Source organism: Hesperophylax consimilis, chromosome 5 (assembly GCF_061612785.1).
Source record: "Hesperophylax consimilis isolate HC1 chromosome 5, BYU_Hcon_1.0, whole genome shotgun sequence".
Taxonomy (NCBI): domain Eukaryota; kingdom Metazoa; phylum Arthropoda; class Insecta; order Trichoptera; family Limnephilidae; genus Hesperophylax; species Hesperophylax consimilis.
The window spans coordinates 34,876,288-34,891,590 of record NC_142840.1 but is presented as its reverse complement, the minus strand read 5'-3'; the positions used below and the strand labels follow the sequence as shown (position 1 = coordinate 34,891,590).

Below are 15,303 nucleotides of genomic sequence, written 5' to 3'. Positions count from 1 at the left end.
TACATTTAAAGAAAATATATATAATGTCGGTGAAGAAAAAAAACATTAGATGAAGATAAATTTAAACTCAAAATATAGGTTTAAAATCAAAGTAAAATAAAAATTAAACAAAAAGAAATAAAATAAAGTTTAAATCGGTATATTTATATAATATGTTGTGTGTTTGTGATTGATGTGTGTTTATATTGGTTTTGTGTGTTATGTGTAGGTTTTATTATTTTATGTTATGAAATGTTGGTAATATTGTTTTTTTGTTCTTTAATCCATTTCTTAATTTGGTATCTGAATTTATTTTTGTTTTCGTCAATTTTATTTTCAAGTATTAGACTGTTGAATGCTTTTATAGCATTGTATTGATAGTGTATTTGTCCAAAGCTTGTATTATTTTAAACCGATGACGGACAATTAATCAATTGAGGACAATGTGCGTCTTTTTTGAAAAGTTAATATATTATATGTAGTTTTGTTTTATTTCTTGAGTAAGTTTTTCGAATATTTATTATGCATACTTTCTACTAAATCGATGTATACCTTATATTAAAGATTTCATATTGTGGATTTCTGGCTCCAGTGGACTTTTGGCCAGTGAAAAAAACAATCTTTCTAGAGTCTTAGCACTTTTGAAAACATTGCATATTCTTAATAAAAAACCTAGCATCCTGTAGGATTTTGATATAATATGTTCGATCTGCTTATCCATAATTAATTTGCTATCTAAGTAAACACCTAGATCTTTACACGTAGACATAGGTTGTAAAGCTTTGTTGTTCAATTTGAATAGATAGATGATTATTTTTTATTTCTAGTAAACGTAATCGAGTGACACTTAGATAAATTTGATCCACAGTATGCGCACAAATTATCCAGATCGCTTTGCAATTCCATACAATCGGGTAAACACTATATAGTTTTATAAATTTCATATCATCCGCATATAAAACGAAGTAACTATTTTTAAAGGATGCGTAAATTTCATTTATAAAAATATTAAATAAGAGTGGTCCAAGATGCGACACCTGGGGTACACCTGAGGCAATTTCCGTTAAGCAAGATGCAAAACCATTGACAACCGTGATTTGGTGCCGATTACTGGCGTATGATGCGATCCATCTATAAAGGTCACCGAGAATTCCTAGACCGAAAACTTCTGTAAAAGAATATAATTATTAACACGGTCAAAAACTTTGTAATAAATTAAGAAAATTTGAAAGGAGAATATTTATTTTCATTTATGAACAACCAATGTATTTACTTGGAAAATCAATGATGTGATGGCACTTAACGAAAAGAAAATTTTGTATCTCCCTTTTAATAATGTCACGTTTGTCTTGATTGATTTATAATGACGTTAATACTATTCAAGTCAATAAACAGTAATTTGTTCTTACCAGATGTTTCATATTGAAACAGTTTTGTGAGTATTCCACATCCTAACGACCTTTTCAAATGATCATTTTCCTTGTTCCTTTCCTTTCCTAAAAGTTTTACCTTGGATGAAACAATAACTGAAGACAGAAGAATGATACGAGTGTTATTTATTTGTTACTAACACACGTATGGCATTTGTTTTTTATTCGAATTATTGTCATCGTTGAGAGTTCATATAATTTTGCTTCTCAAATCATTAATTATCTCGTGAAAGGCCATTTTAAATGTGCAAATGAGATCCCCAAGTTCTATATTGTCGTTTGGTTAATTTAAACAGAGTCGTGTGGTGGAAATAAAACATTGTTGATTTTATGAGTTGTACACCTATAAACTTTATTTATATGGAATGTTGAAGAAACAAACAACACTCCAAAAAAACTACATCATCATGAGGTAAAGACTCCCTTTCCTCTCTCAAAGTATTTCTTGTAATAATAACACGATCGATTCATTTTCTCTTCAGTCCATTTTAAATGTCAATAACCATGAATTATTTTCAGGATTTAACAAATTTTGTTTTCCTGAAAATATTGAAGAGACGATAATTGATCAGTTTTCTCTGAGAATTAAATTATTATCTCCCCTCCGCTCTTTACTATTATATACATCACATGTACTCTTTTTATTTTTAATCTGCTTAAAACAGATTCTAAATATCACTCTAAAATCCAACAATTTAAAATAAAACAATATAATAATACTTATATTTCTATCATTTAAAACACTCGCGTTGCTGGCAGTAGAGAGGACAATAACCACTCATTTAAATAATTAATTGTTACATTTTCAAGACAATTAAGCTTAAATCCGACCAGATATTAGAATAATATTTATGAAAATCTATCTTTTTGATAAAGATTTCAATAGTAGATCATTAGCCAAGAATAATTGCTAGGTCTAATATCTTAAAAATTAAATCCACTTGAAGCAAAAGGCAAACAAACCTCTAATTACTGCTCCAGAATCGGATTGCTCCTCTGTGGCGAATTTTACTCGAATTTGCAGAGTGAATTGGGAAAATTAAGCGACCGCATCTTTCATCTCCGTAGTTACTGAGGAACATTAGTATGCTAAACAAAAAATGTTTCTGTCCTGAAATGTTGATAGTACGGGGCGGCTGGAATGTTTAGGGAATGGATATTTAATTATTTCTAATTTTCAAATCTTTATTAGAATGGTAGAATTCCATTTTAATAATGCTTTTTTGGGGTAATAATTTGTATCCCCTTTTTATTACCGAACCAGTTACACCTTATGACGGCCATCTTCGGTCTGGTACAATTTGAACTAAATCGATGATATTGATATATTACAGCATATATTCAGAAATGAGCATTTTTGGCTTTATGTAGTATTGCCCATTAATTACTTTTTTTGTTGTTTTATTATTGGCTCAGTGGCTTTAACCATCCCCAAACTAAACATTCGATAATTTCGCGTATTCTAAAGGGGGGTATCCAAATACCCCTGCTCGTATTCGTGTAGATCAAAGTTCATAGTTCGTTTCGAGTGGCGTGTTCCCAACCATCTGGGGGCCTACTCTGTATCTTTTTAAACTTTCCTGCCGCCGGTTTAGCCACGTCACAAACGCGTATTAACCTTTCCCTTACGGCGTTTAAAAATTCCTCGTCCTCTTGTGCTATACACTAGGTAAATATTTAGATATTGCAATTACTTAATGCAATACATAAATGTATTGCGGAGGAATACCGAAATTGTGAGCTCTGTGTTTTCTGAGAGATATTCTATTTATTAGACAGAGATATTCGATGTTCACCCAGTTAACAGCACCGGCAAGGAAAGGTTAAACAACGAACTTACTGGCTTGTTAACCCAAAAGATACAGAGTAGGCCCCCTGGTCTGGCACAGAGCATTAATAATATCGTGTCGATGTGTTCTTAAGGAGGGGGGGGGGTATCCAAATACCCCTGCTCGTATTCGTGTAAATCGAAGTTCATAGTTTGTTTCGAGTGGCGTGTTCCCAACCATCTGGTCTGACACAGAGGGTAAATAATATAATTTTGATGTTATATAAGGGGGTATCCAAATACCCCTGCTCGTATTAATTTAAATCGTATTTCTCAGCTCGTTTTCGAGTGGCGTGATCCCAACCATCTGGTCTGGCGCAGAGCATGAATAATATCACGTTGACAAATTTGTGAAAAACCGTTAATATGTAGGACGCGTTAAAATGGTAGAAGTAGAGGTAGAGTCGTGCGAGGAATACATGGCATGATCAAGTTAATCGTATACTATAATCTGGTCATAATAATAGAAGACGTATGTATGAGACGCTGTATGAATGTTTATGCAGCGAGACAAAGTTGTTTGGAGGTATATCCTCTCTGCCCACTCCTGTGTTAAACGGAAAAAATATTAACGCATAAATCAACGTACAAAATTTTTAAATACAGGTCGAAAACAATATTGTTCAAGTTTATGCGCTTTGAATTTTGGAAATACAACAATGGAAAATTTTCAAAATTTGAAAGGATTACCAAATATATGAATTATTTTGTACGATTAATAATCGGGCCATCGTGTGATAGACCATGGGGATTTTGTACACCCCTCTTCGAGATGGCTGGGTTAGAAAATTAGAATATCCATTCTGGTGAGTTTATTACCTTCTGGGAGATGGGATACACCCGGTTATGTGTTGGGTTGAATGTTAAAATCATTTTTTATATAAGCTGTCATTTTATAAAATGCATTAGATTATGAAACTATAGAGCTAAGAGATATGCCACAAACAGATCAGATTGAAACAGCGCTCGCCTTTGTTTTTACCTACACTTCAAACGCATTAATTTCATTGGTCCGTGATAGCTACCTACTTTCAGAAATATTGGTGTATTTTTTTTAGTCAGAAAAGTGTATTGACAATTTTTGTTGAGTGCTTAACAGAACGGCTATCAGCTAAAATGTCAACGTTTACGAGTTTCCATTTGAAATTGACCATTCCAAACTAATGTAGGAAGAGTGTTCTCATGACAAAAACGTGTACGCATTATTTTCAATATTTTTTAAAAGCAAACATAATGCAACAAGCGTTAAAAAGCATGTTATTGCAAAATTCTAGTCAACACTTTAAGTATTATGGAAAAGGAAAAGGGTTTAAAAATGTGGTTCATTCAGAAAAAAATTATTTACAGAATTAAAAATCTTACATCTGTAAGATTTTTAATTCTTGCAAAAATGTTCCATTTCCAGTCTAATATCCCAATCCAAGTGAATCCCCACTCACGAACAATGTTGGTTTTTGTCATAATCCCATTGATTTGTGTCACAACTGCCCCAATGGGTTATTATTTGATAATAGCAATAATTTGATTTTTTTTAACTACCTTAGGTTTGTGTAAAAAACATATTAACACTGTTTAAAAAAATAAATTCTTGTATGTTTGTGATATCACCAAATAATGCGCATCGCTGTTTTGTGAAGTTTCGGCTTGCAAAAATTAATTACGATTTTTTTCTCTTTTGCAGATACGGGTTTATCAGAGAAGTTCACCAGAAATACAAGGTAAAATTTTGGTTTTTATTATTCAATAACCGCACACGACGTTTATCTTATCTAAAATATCTCCAGACTATGAAATTATATAAAAAATCTTAGAATTTATAAAAACACCCACGTTTTTTTATCGAGAATATTCGAATACCCTTTTAAAAAGGCTCATTCGTTAGAACAGTTTGGACTAATCAGTGCTCAATGATGAATAGATTAACTGCATAAATACGAACCAGACGTTTTATTCCACTTGTGCAGATATATTAAACTTTCAGTGTGTTAATGTAATATTTATTATAAAAGGAAAAAACCATAAACCACTACAAAACTTAACTCTTACGCTTTTCGAATAACATTTTAAATATTCATAGCATGAAGTTTTCCTGGCCGTGTACATCGTTGCTATATACAGAAAGGGTTCTAGGATTACTTTTTAACTACCAAATTACTGATACTCCTAAAATATAGTTTTTCAATAAGATTTTCTGATTTTTCGAAAACACCAATTTTTGCGCTATAATTATCGTATAAACAATTAGGGGGCGGTTTTAAGTGCCGCCTCCCCGGGAACCATTTATTGGATTACCAACACCACTGCTATTGGTCACCTCAATCACCGTTTGGTGTTTTAGCAGAGGTTCCCGGTTTCAACGTTCCAGATAGGAAGATGCTGGTTTGGGGAGATCCTTTGACCTCTCCAAATGGTTTTTCGACGCATCGCCCGCCGCAGTAGGAGGGATAAATGCATACGGCCATCACTCCTGGACACACTGATCCCTAGATTCCTACCCAACCCTCATACATTTTACCTTCCCAGAACTTCCTTTCCTTCAAAAAAACCATCCACCCAGCATCCCAAAAGATTATATTCCTCAGGGCCTCCCGTGTTTGGGTTAATGTAAAAAAATGTTCGTTATGGTAATCTTGCAAAATAAGATCTCAACGAAATCATTTACAAAAAAAAACCTTCTTGGAACAGTATTAACTTACAAATATTTCAAAGATTTACGACACTAAATAACTAAAAACCATTTTTAATCCGAATTTTGCTTAAGTTTCCTTACACAAGCGATTTGCTCTGAATCTACATAAATTATACTTCACTCAGACAAACAAACTACATACCTAAATAATATTTCAATCAAAATTCAGGCCTGGATCCAATTTGTAGTTGAAAGGGTTTTAGTGGAGATGTGGCATAAACGATATAATATACGAGACCAGTCCCGGCGTAGACAGGTTAGGTTGGGTCAGGCTCAACTAACTATCTCCCTTGACAGGTTATGCGTTTACATGACAGCTGGTACATTAATTTAATTTGGTCAGGATTATATTTGAATAACCTGGCAGGCCAATCAGAAGGCTAGCCACGTAGGATCTGATACCCGTCCTAGGCGGAATTGTGATTGAGGTCTGGCTCCTTGAAATCGATAGGCTTCTCTAAAGTTGTTTTCACCGTATTTCACCCGAAAAGATACCTTATTTAAACATGAAATAACAAAATTGTAATTATTGAGGTCGGCGCAAGTCGTGGGAAAGGCAAACACGGATTAAGTAGATAAATATTTCGTTTGAAGAAGCTTTTTTTTAAACTTTTACTGATATTTTTCAGTAATTTCTACAATTAGTCACGTATCAATGCTATGGTTGAATAATTCGATGTCGGTGTAACCTTTAATTTATTGCTGTATAAAGTGAAAATCGAGAATTTCCCACGTTTGTATTGATTTAAAAAACATACCTTACCAACTCATCCAGAAATAAGGCAATTTTCGACAAAACGCGGCTTTTACAAAGCTCAATTTATGTCCAGAATCCCTTTTTATGTGAAAAAAATTCGAAATGGTTTCATAGATTATGTGTAGTTTTGGATGAAAAGTTCAAAATCCATATTTGGGTGAAATTTCAACATCCATTATTGTTAAATTCTTTAATATGTTCAGCAATTCATACCAAGAACAACATACATACTATTTTGGAGCTTCAAGTAGCCTGAGTCTGTTATACGGGTACTTTGACGTAGACTGCTCGAAGGAGCTATCAGCATTGATCCCCTGTGCACTGGTGCACGCACCTACGCGAAATTTAATAAACACGGGCCAAACATATTTGACGTTTGCATCAAGAGAACGGGTCGTTTTGTCGACTCATTTTTGTGTAAGTCGGCTTGCATGTGGAACGAGCTACTGGCATCTGTTTTTATTCCATCACATAAGCCGGATCTCTTCAAGTCCTGCAATAATAAATACCTTACTACAACCCCTACCTTAACCCACCTCACAATGCTGCCCAACCGGGTAGCGATATAGTTCACCTATCTTTGCACTATACAAACACTTCTGACACTTGTGAGTTAAACAATTAGAAATATCAAACGAAATACATAATTCAAAAATTATAGAATTAAAATAAATTTCTAGTACACGGAGAAAAATGAGTTGGGCTGATTTATTAATCATGTTTTAGCATGTAACATTCCATTTCCTAAGAAACTATTTATTATTATACAATATATCGGAACACGTCTTCATGCAGCTGCGCTTATCCCGTTATTATATAATGACGAAATGCGAAAAAAAAAATTATAAACCCGTTTTCCAACATCCTTACTACACATTCAAGTTTTCCTTATAGTTTGTTAGGAAATCTGTCAATTCATTCGTTAAAGACCTGCAGTCCCGTTTTTAACATCAATACGAATAAATTTACCAGATTTTTAATAAATTAGCAATATTTAATATCAGTTCCATTGTGATGTATTTTATCACCTATATACAAAGAAAATCATAATACGGTTTTCAATCCACAGCACAATGCGGAGCGACTGCTGAAGCTGATCGAGGGTGTGTACCGCTGGCTTCCGCTGGGCACCGTGGTCAACAATAAGGTACTCGTGGTGCACGGTGGCATCTCTGACTCCACAGACCTGGACCTCATCCGCAGCCTTGACCGGGGGAAGGTAAGTTCTTCACACACACCATCCAACACTAGCTATAAATCCATACTAAGAAAATTAACACGTGAAATGAAGTCGTCTCCTGATTTTTATAATTTTTGTAGGTACCTAACATAAAAAAGCATTAAGTTAATAAGATTAACTAAAGTTAAATGAAATAATCGTCACCGCGTCATCCACTTAATGAGCGATTGATCATTAAGTGGAGAGCTGAGCCACTCGGAAGCAGCCATGACGATGAAGTTTGTTGATTTTCGTATCCTGCCCCAGAAGCTGGCTAGTTGGTGGCGAATTAAGGCGATAAATGAGTGCACCCTCCCTTCTGAGAACATCGTGCTGGCACTGCATTAAGTAGTTGCATAAGTTTTTTTTTTTTTTTTTTTTTTATTAAGGAGAAAAAACAGATACAGATATCAATTGACAAAAATATATACGAAACATCAACTAGAGAATTCACCTGCATCCAAACTATTTCTCACGAATTAACTTAAACAGCAGAAAACTTTTACAAATATTTTCACTTATAAATAGGGGAAAAATATATACATAAGAATATTATTTTACAAATAGAGATATGAAAGAAATGCGCAATATCCTTTTAAGAATTTACAAATTATTTTTGAAAAAATTTAGAGGGTAAAACAAAAAAATATATATATATATAAATAGATAAACAATGTTAAACAGAAAGTAAAAAATATATAAATATATTTAAACGAAGTATGTCTAAGTTGTTTACTTTGAACTTTGTAGGAAAACAGTCTTTATTTTTCTACTAAAAGTAGTGCGTGTATCAAAAAATAAGTCAGAGTCCCTGAGGTTTTGATTCTGATTAAGTGATTCGCACATTCTTCTGATTGGATCCCTGACACCAGCATTTGTACGCGTCCTGCTAATGTGGAATAAGTCGTTAAGCCTTGTTACTCTGGGTGGTACTTTGAAGTTTATCAATTTCAGTAAGTCGGGACAGTCAATAACGTTGTTACAGATTTTATACAGAGTCATGAGATCAAGGTATGTTCGCCGGTTAGATAGAGTGGAGACGTTATAACTCGAGAGCATATTTATGTACCCACGTTTGGGTGCGCTCATTCTGTAATTGAGGCATCGCAGAAATTTCTTTTGAATATTTTCAATATTTTCTTTATAGATATCGTAAAGTGGATTCCATATGGAGGTGCAGTATTCAAGTTGAGAACGGACCAGAGTGTGGTAAAGAAGAAGATATGTTTCAGGTTTTCGAAATTCACGGCTGTTTCTGGTGACAAATCCTAGCATGCTGTAAGCTTTATTCACAATATTATCTATGTGCGCATCGAAGTGGAGTTTGGAATCAAAAAGTACGCCTAGATCTCTTATACAGTAAACGCGCTCGAGTAAATAATTACCAATACAATAATTGTGTTTGATAGCGTTGTGATTTTTAGTAAAACTTATTTGTTTACATTTATTGTAACTTAGGTAAATTTTGTTTTCATTGCAAAACGTTTCGAACCTTACTAAGTCGCTTTGTATGAGAAGACAATCGTTTAAATTTCGGACAATGGCAAATATTTTTATGTCGTCAGCGTACAAAAGATATAAACAATGCATGAAACATTTAGTAACAGTGTTAATAAAAAGAATAAACAACAGCGGACCCAGGATTGACCCCTGTGGCACGCCAGAAGTAACTGGTTCCCATGTAGAAGTCTGTCCTCGTAATGATACGGCTTGTTGTCTTTTTGTTAAATATGAGATAAACCAACGTAATAAATTTCCTCTAATTCCGTTGTACATAATTTTTTTAATAAGAATAAGGTGGTCAACCTTGTCGAAAGCTTTTTTGAAATCGCAATATATTGCATCTACCTGGTGGCCTCGATCCATGCTAGTAAATAAGAAATTTGAGTAAATAAGTAAATTACTCGTGGTAGATTTGCCTTTTACAAACCCGTGTTGTTGTTCAGTAATTTTGGCAGCAAGCTGGGGATATATATTGTCGTGGACAAGTCTTTCCAATAGTTTAGGGATCGCCGAGAGAATGGATATTGGCCTATAGTTTTCCACTCTTTGACGCGAGTCACCCTTGTGGACCGGTATAATATAGGCCAACTTCCACCTATCAGGGAAAACCCCATCACTCAGGCATTTATTAAATATTATGGTAAGCGGCACACACAGTGACGACGCAGCAGATCTAAGGAAAAACGCCGGTATTCCATCGTGACCCGCACCCTTGTTTATGTCTATCGATTTTAAACTCGATTGCACTTCTTTTTCCGTTAGTTTAACTGTGTGAATGTGCGCAAGTCCAGAGTCCTGAACTTCCTCTAGTTGGTCAATGTTAATAATTGGGTCATTGATAGAGGAAGGTTCAAATGTTGATTTAAAGAATTCAGAGAACATATCACAAATTTCCTGGGCATCGTTAGATTTGCGCCCTTCGAAGGACATTGCAGCAGGGTATCCATCAGACGATTTTAATGAGGATATGTATGACCAAAAGCTTTTGATATTATTTTGCAATGAACTTTCGATGTTGTCAAAAAATAACCTTCGGGTTTCATAAGTCAATTTTTTGTATGTAGCACGTAAGAAGGAAAATTCACGATAGTCAGAAAGACCTTTATATGTCTTCCATTTGAGCCAGACTTTATCTTTTTTCCTTGATAACCTAATAAGTTCTGGAGTAAACCATATGGGGAATTTGTCATTTCGTCGTGCCAATACTGGAATAAGCTTATCAATTACACTGTTTATTTTTAAATAGAATCGATCTACTGCTTTTTCGGCTGGTAAATTTGCGATTTCAGATAACCAATCAATACAATTAATGTCCTCATTAATCTGAGCATAATTAGCTTTCCTGAAATTGCGCCTACGCTGTATTTTGTTTTTGATTTTTGGTTGAATTACGAAGGATATATCAAATTCAAGGGCTGGGTGGTGTCTATCCTCTGAGAAGAGAGGGTTGTTGCTACGTTTAACATTTGTTTCGCGACTGTAGAATACGAGGTCTAAGTATTTTTCATTATGGTTTGGTATACAGTTATATTGGAGTAAGTCCATCAATGACATTGCTTGAAGCAAAGTTTTCGATGCAGCCGAATTTGAGGAGGCGAGACCTTGACTGCTGTCTTCGGAAAATGACCAAGTCAGAGTTGGTAGATTCATATCTCCTAGTACACAAAAAGTATTATTTGGTTGTGATGAATATACAGATTCCAGGTTTTCGGAGAACGTATCATAGACCGTAGGTTGTGAGGCAGGAGGTATGTATACTGCACATATGATGAGATTGAAAGACCTTACCGGAATAGAAATGAAGATTTGTTCGATTTGACCATTTTCCCAGTCATCGAGCCGGGAAGATGCAAGCTCCTTGCGCACTGCTACCAACACACCGCCTCCGTCCATTTTACCAGTGAGTGTACGGTCCCTATCACGTCGGAACACCGTGTAACGCGAATCTATGAGTTCAGCCGTATTTATACTTGCTACAAGCCATGTTTCAACTAGAACTATAACGTCGTAGTTATTCGATAATACATTAATTAGTAGCTCCTGGGTTTTGGTCCTAATACCACCACAGTTCTGGTAATAAACGGATATAGATGATGATGAGATCATTTTACCAGAGTAGGAGTGCCGTTTGACATATTCCACAATCGCACGAGTGATACATTATGCAGGGCATATGAGGCTTCGAAATTACATAAAAAACATAGACTACTTATTAAGTTGCATGTATGCGTTGTTGTAGCACACCCTCAGCTTGTCCCATTGCGCAATTGGATATTGTGTTCACAGCTCTGACGTGTATAGGACAGTGCAGTAGGTCTTAAAGAACAACTTTCTAACATCTTCGCTACAGTGCAGTGGTAGAACCGCTTTGAGAACATTCCGGCCCATATACTGATTGCTCTCCTTTGTCGTTCCATATCTTCTATATCCTTCATGTCTTTTGTAAGAATATGTTCCAGATATTTAACTTGTAAGGTCACAGGCAGTTAATTTCCTTCTAGACGGATTGGTGGAACATTTAGTGGCTCCTTGTTATGTTTAAAAACGACGATGACTGAGTATTTGGAATTGTATAGCAAGTTATTTGAGTTTGCGTACTCTTTGCATATTTGTGTTGTCTCACGCATTTAATCGGAGGTGCTTGCAGAACGGCTTAAATTTAATATTATTACGGCATTGTCCTGAGATATGTCAAACCGTGAATCGTTGAACTGCTGCTGGGACATCTCACTTTATAAGTTTTTCCCATAATTAGTGGTGGAAAAAAAGATCAAATGCCTTAGGATTTTTTCAAATAATCTGTTAAGTTACTAACAAATTGTCACTTAAAACTAATTTAAAGGTTAAGGGGAGAGGTATAGGAATATAGGATAAAAATAGAAGATACTCCCGATGCATTCAATACTCGCGTATTAATTTATGATCGATTGCGTTACTTCTGTTCGATTTTTCTGAAGGTTATTGGGAATTGTATTGGTTACGGGAATCGGGGGATTTTTTAATGTTGGTTCTACGTGTGGGAAAATAGAAATCAGTTTATCGCATATCTTGACGGGGTATAAATTTCTATTAAATTTGTACGCTTAGGTGAGTCCAGGCCATTATATAGAATTTTCAATAACAAGATTTTGATGATAATGTATTACAAAGGGTGTTCGGGGGTAAAGTGCCCAAGCAATGCGATTCTTCATGATCGTAGAACTAAAAAAATAAATAATTTGTTTCAAAATTCTGTTGTTTTTTTTCCATACAAAACTATTTTTTCCAAAAAGAATATTATTTTCTCCGTACAAACTATTATACATGAAAACAAGCTTAAAACATTGAAATTTCGAAAAAAATGACATATCTGTTTTACTTGTACTTTCGTGTAGAATCTTCACCGAAGTTTGTGCGCTTTACCCCCAGACGCCCCTGTATTTTAAGTATTTGTATTTTAAAATAAAATTTTCGATATCTCCAAAAACGATATAAAGTCTTTCAAAGAATAAATTGGTAAAATTTTTGCAATAGTGTCCCAAGAAGTCAAACGCAGTACGATATTAATTTATAATTTAAATGGTAGTACTGCAGTACCGTCGCGCATGTCCCGTGACGTCACACGCTTTTCAGCATGCCGCAAATAAGCATTCTTATCAATCTCCCAAAAACTTTCATTCTTTCAAAAAAGCCTTAAACAAAAAAACATTTTATTGGGATTCAGAAGTTTTTATTTATGAAACAGAATATTATTTTATAAATATTGTTTGATTTCATAATATATGACCGCAATTAATAAAAAAAAATATTTTTTTTTTAGACCATATACCTAAATTCTAACTGTGCTTTATAAAATTGTAACTTACCGTTCGAATCCGTCATTACCAAGGTGACTACAGTAATGTAACCCGACAAATCAGAACACGTTTAAAAAGTGATAAAAAATAATAAACTGGGTAACTAATTAATCTATGCAAGGTTTTTTTATCATTTTTCAAAATTGTTCTGATTTGTATTGGAACCATCATATATAATTTTTATAGAGTTTTTATGACAAATTATTCATTATGATAGTTTGCCACTATCGGCCAGAAGGTTAGAATTATATCAAAGCGATTCTTCTGATGATGCAATGATTTTAAGCGACACTTTTATAAGACCGGCTGCCCTGTCACATTTCAAATAGACTCATAACATTACATTAAGAACATCCGAGTTACGGAAGCAATATAAATCAGCTTAATGGAATAAATTGAGGGAAAGATGCGATGATGGATACATACAGGCAACATACAAGTTACATAGATGCTACATAAGGCAATTCCAGCAACGAGCGAATTTCTCGAGTGTCCCCGCAATATTCATCGAACGGGGTAGTTGTATTAATTTCTCGCTGTACTTACACTGATATTCCAAATTTTGGGGACAAGCTTACTCAAGGATCAACATAATTCAACTTTGTAACGACGACATTTCAGTGCCTCAGCTCCGCTCATAGCGAGCGCTGAATTCAATTTATAAATGTGATAAATTGGATATCATACCACCCACCGAGTCCTGTGTATATTAAATTCTTCCACATTTTTCTGTTCCATAAACAGGTATGTATCGTTGCACTATTTTTAATAAGTCGGAGTCTGCGTCGCGAGATAAAAAAGAAGTAAAGATAAAACCAAGAAGTTTAGTTTAACTATTAAAAGGGTGCTATTGAATTTATATTCATATAGTGTACTCAATAAAAGACGTACGCAGCCCACAACTGATTGTTTAAAAACTTTTTCTTCAAGGGAAGAAAATACCATTTTACTTTGTTTGAAAACAATACGAACATATTATATTGTACTTCATACTACGCCCTCGTACGCTAAATGAAAAAACGAGTATTTTTTTGCTTATCTTTATATCTTCTGAACCCTTGTCTTTAAAACTGAACGTGTTTTTCATCTTACGGGATTGTATAAAGCACAGGAAATATTTATTGATAATATTTTTGACAAATAAGCTTTGTGCTGTGTTATATTTCAATACTTTCCGACGAAAAAAATGCTATGGATAGAATTAAATTCAGTAAATACCGTGCAAGATATAGATTAATTCTTTTGGGGAAAGTAGATGGGTATCCCAGTCAAAATTAAAAAGTCTTATTACATTGTATCTACGTTTAAATTATAATTTAATGAAGTTTTGTTTGTTAATAAAAATCTGCAAAAGGTCAAATCTCTTAAATTGGCTAAAACTTGATATCTACATTCTATGGCTTGCTTGCTTTTCCTAAAACAACATTGATAGTGTTAACCTCCGGAGAAGTAGTCTCAAATTATTTCAAGTGTCTGATTTACCACTTTTTTGGGTGTTTTTTATAATTTCTTTCCTCATATAATGTCGCAAAAAAGAACAACGGATTCTTGTAATGTCCTGCGAAATGGGGTAGTGGGTAAAATATCTTATGGAGAGGCGCACAATTTTGTCAATGTAATTATTTATGACGAATTAGCAGACGTGTACCCCGCTCTGTTCGGTGACTTGGGTTGGTTTGGCGAGGATAGATAGTCAAGTTTTGAGGTTGTGATGCCTTCTTAAGATATAAATTTTCGTTGTAAATATTTTTTTAGCCAGCGTTAGCAATGTAAACGCCCGAAGATATATTTTTATTTCTTTATTACAAAACGTTGACGTTTATCTAGTTTCAATAAATCTAATATGAATGTAAAAGTTTATCGATTTGTCACGGTGTTAGGTTGTCCGGTTTACGAATTTATATTTAAAAAATAATGATAACAGATCAGCAGGTACTAAAAATCTAAATAAACTATTTTAACCAATTGCAGCATTATGTAATTTTAATGTTAATGATTTAATAATGATATTTATTATTATTGGATAAATTGTATAGCGCTTTTTGTGAAATATCACCCCAAA

At 34.2% G+C, this 15,303-nt stretch overlaps 1 protein-coding gene across 1 annotated transcript in view; it reads left to right on the top strand.

Moving 5' to 3' along the window:
* rdgC (retinal degeneration C) overlaps positions 1-15,303 on the top strand; it is a 204,252-nt gene that overhangs the window by 98,311 nt on the left and 90,638 nt on the right. Inside the window, exons 6-7 of the mRNA XM_089631830.1 lie at positions 4,919-4,955; positions 7,753-7,902. Coding sequence (XP_089487956.1) covers positions 4,919-4,955; positions 7,753-7,902 — 187 coding nt within the window. The remainder of the gene's footprint in view (positions 1-4,918; positions 4,956-7,752; positions 7,903-15,303) is intronic.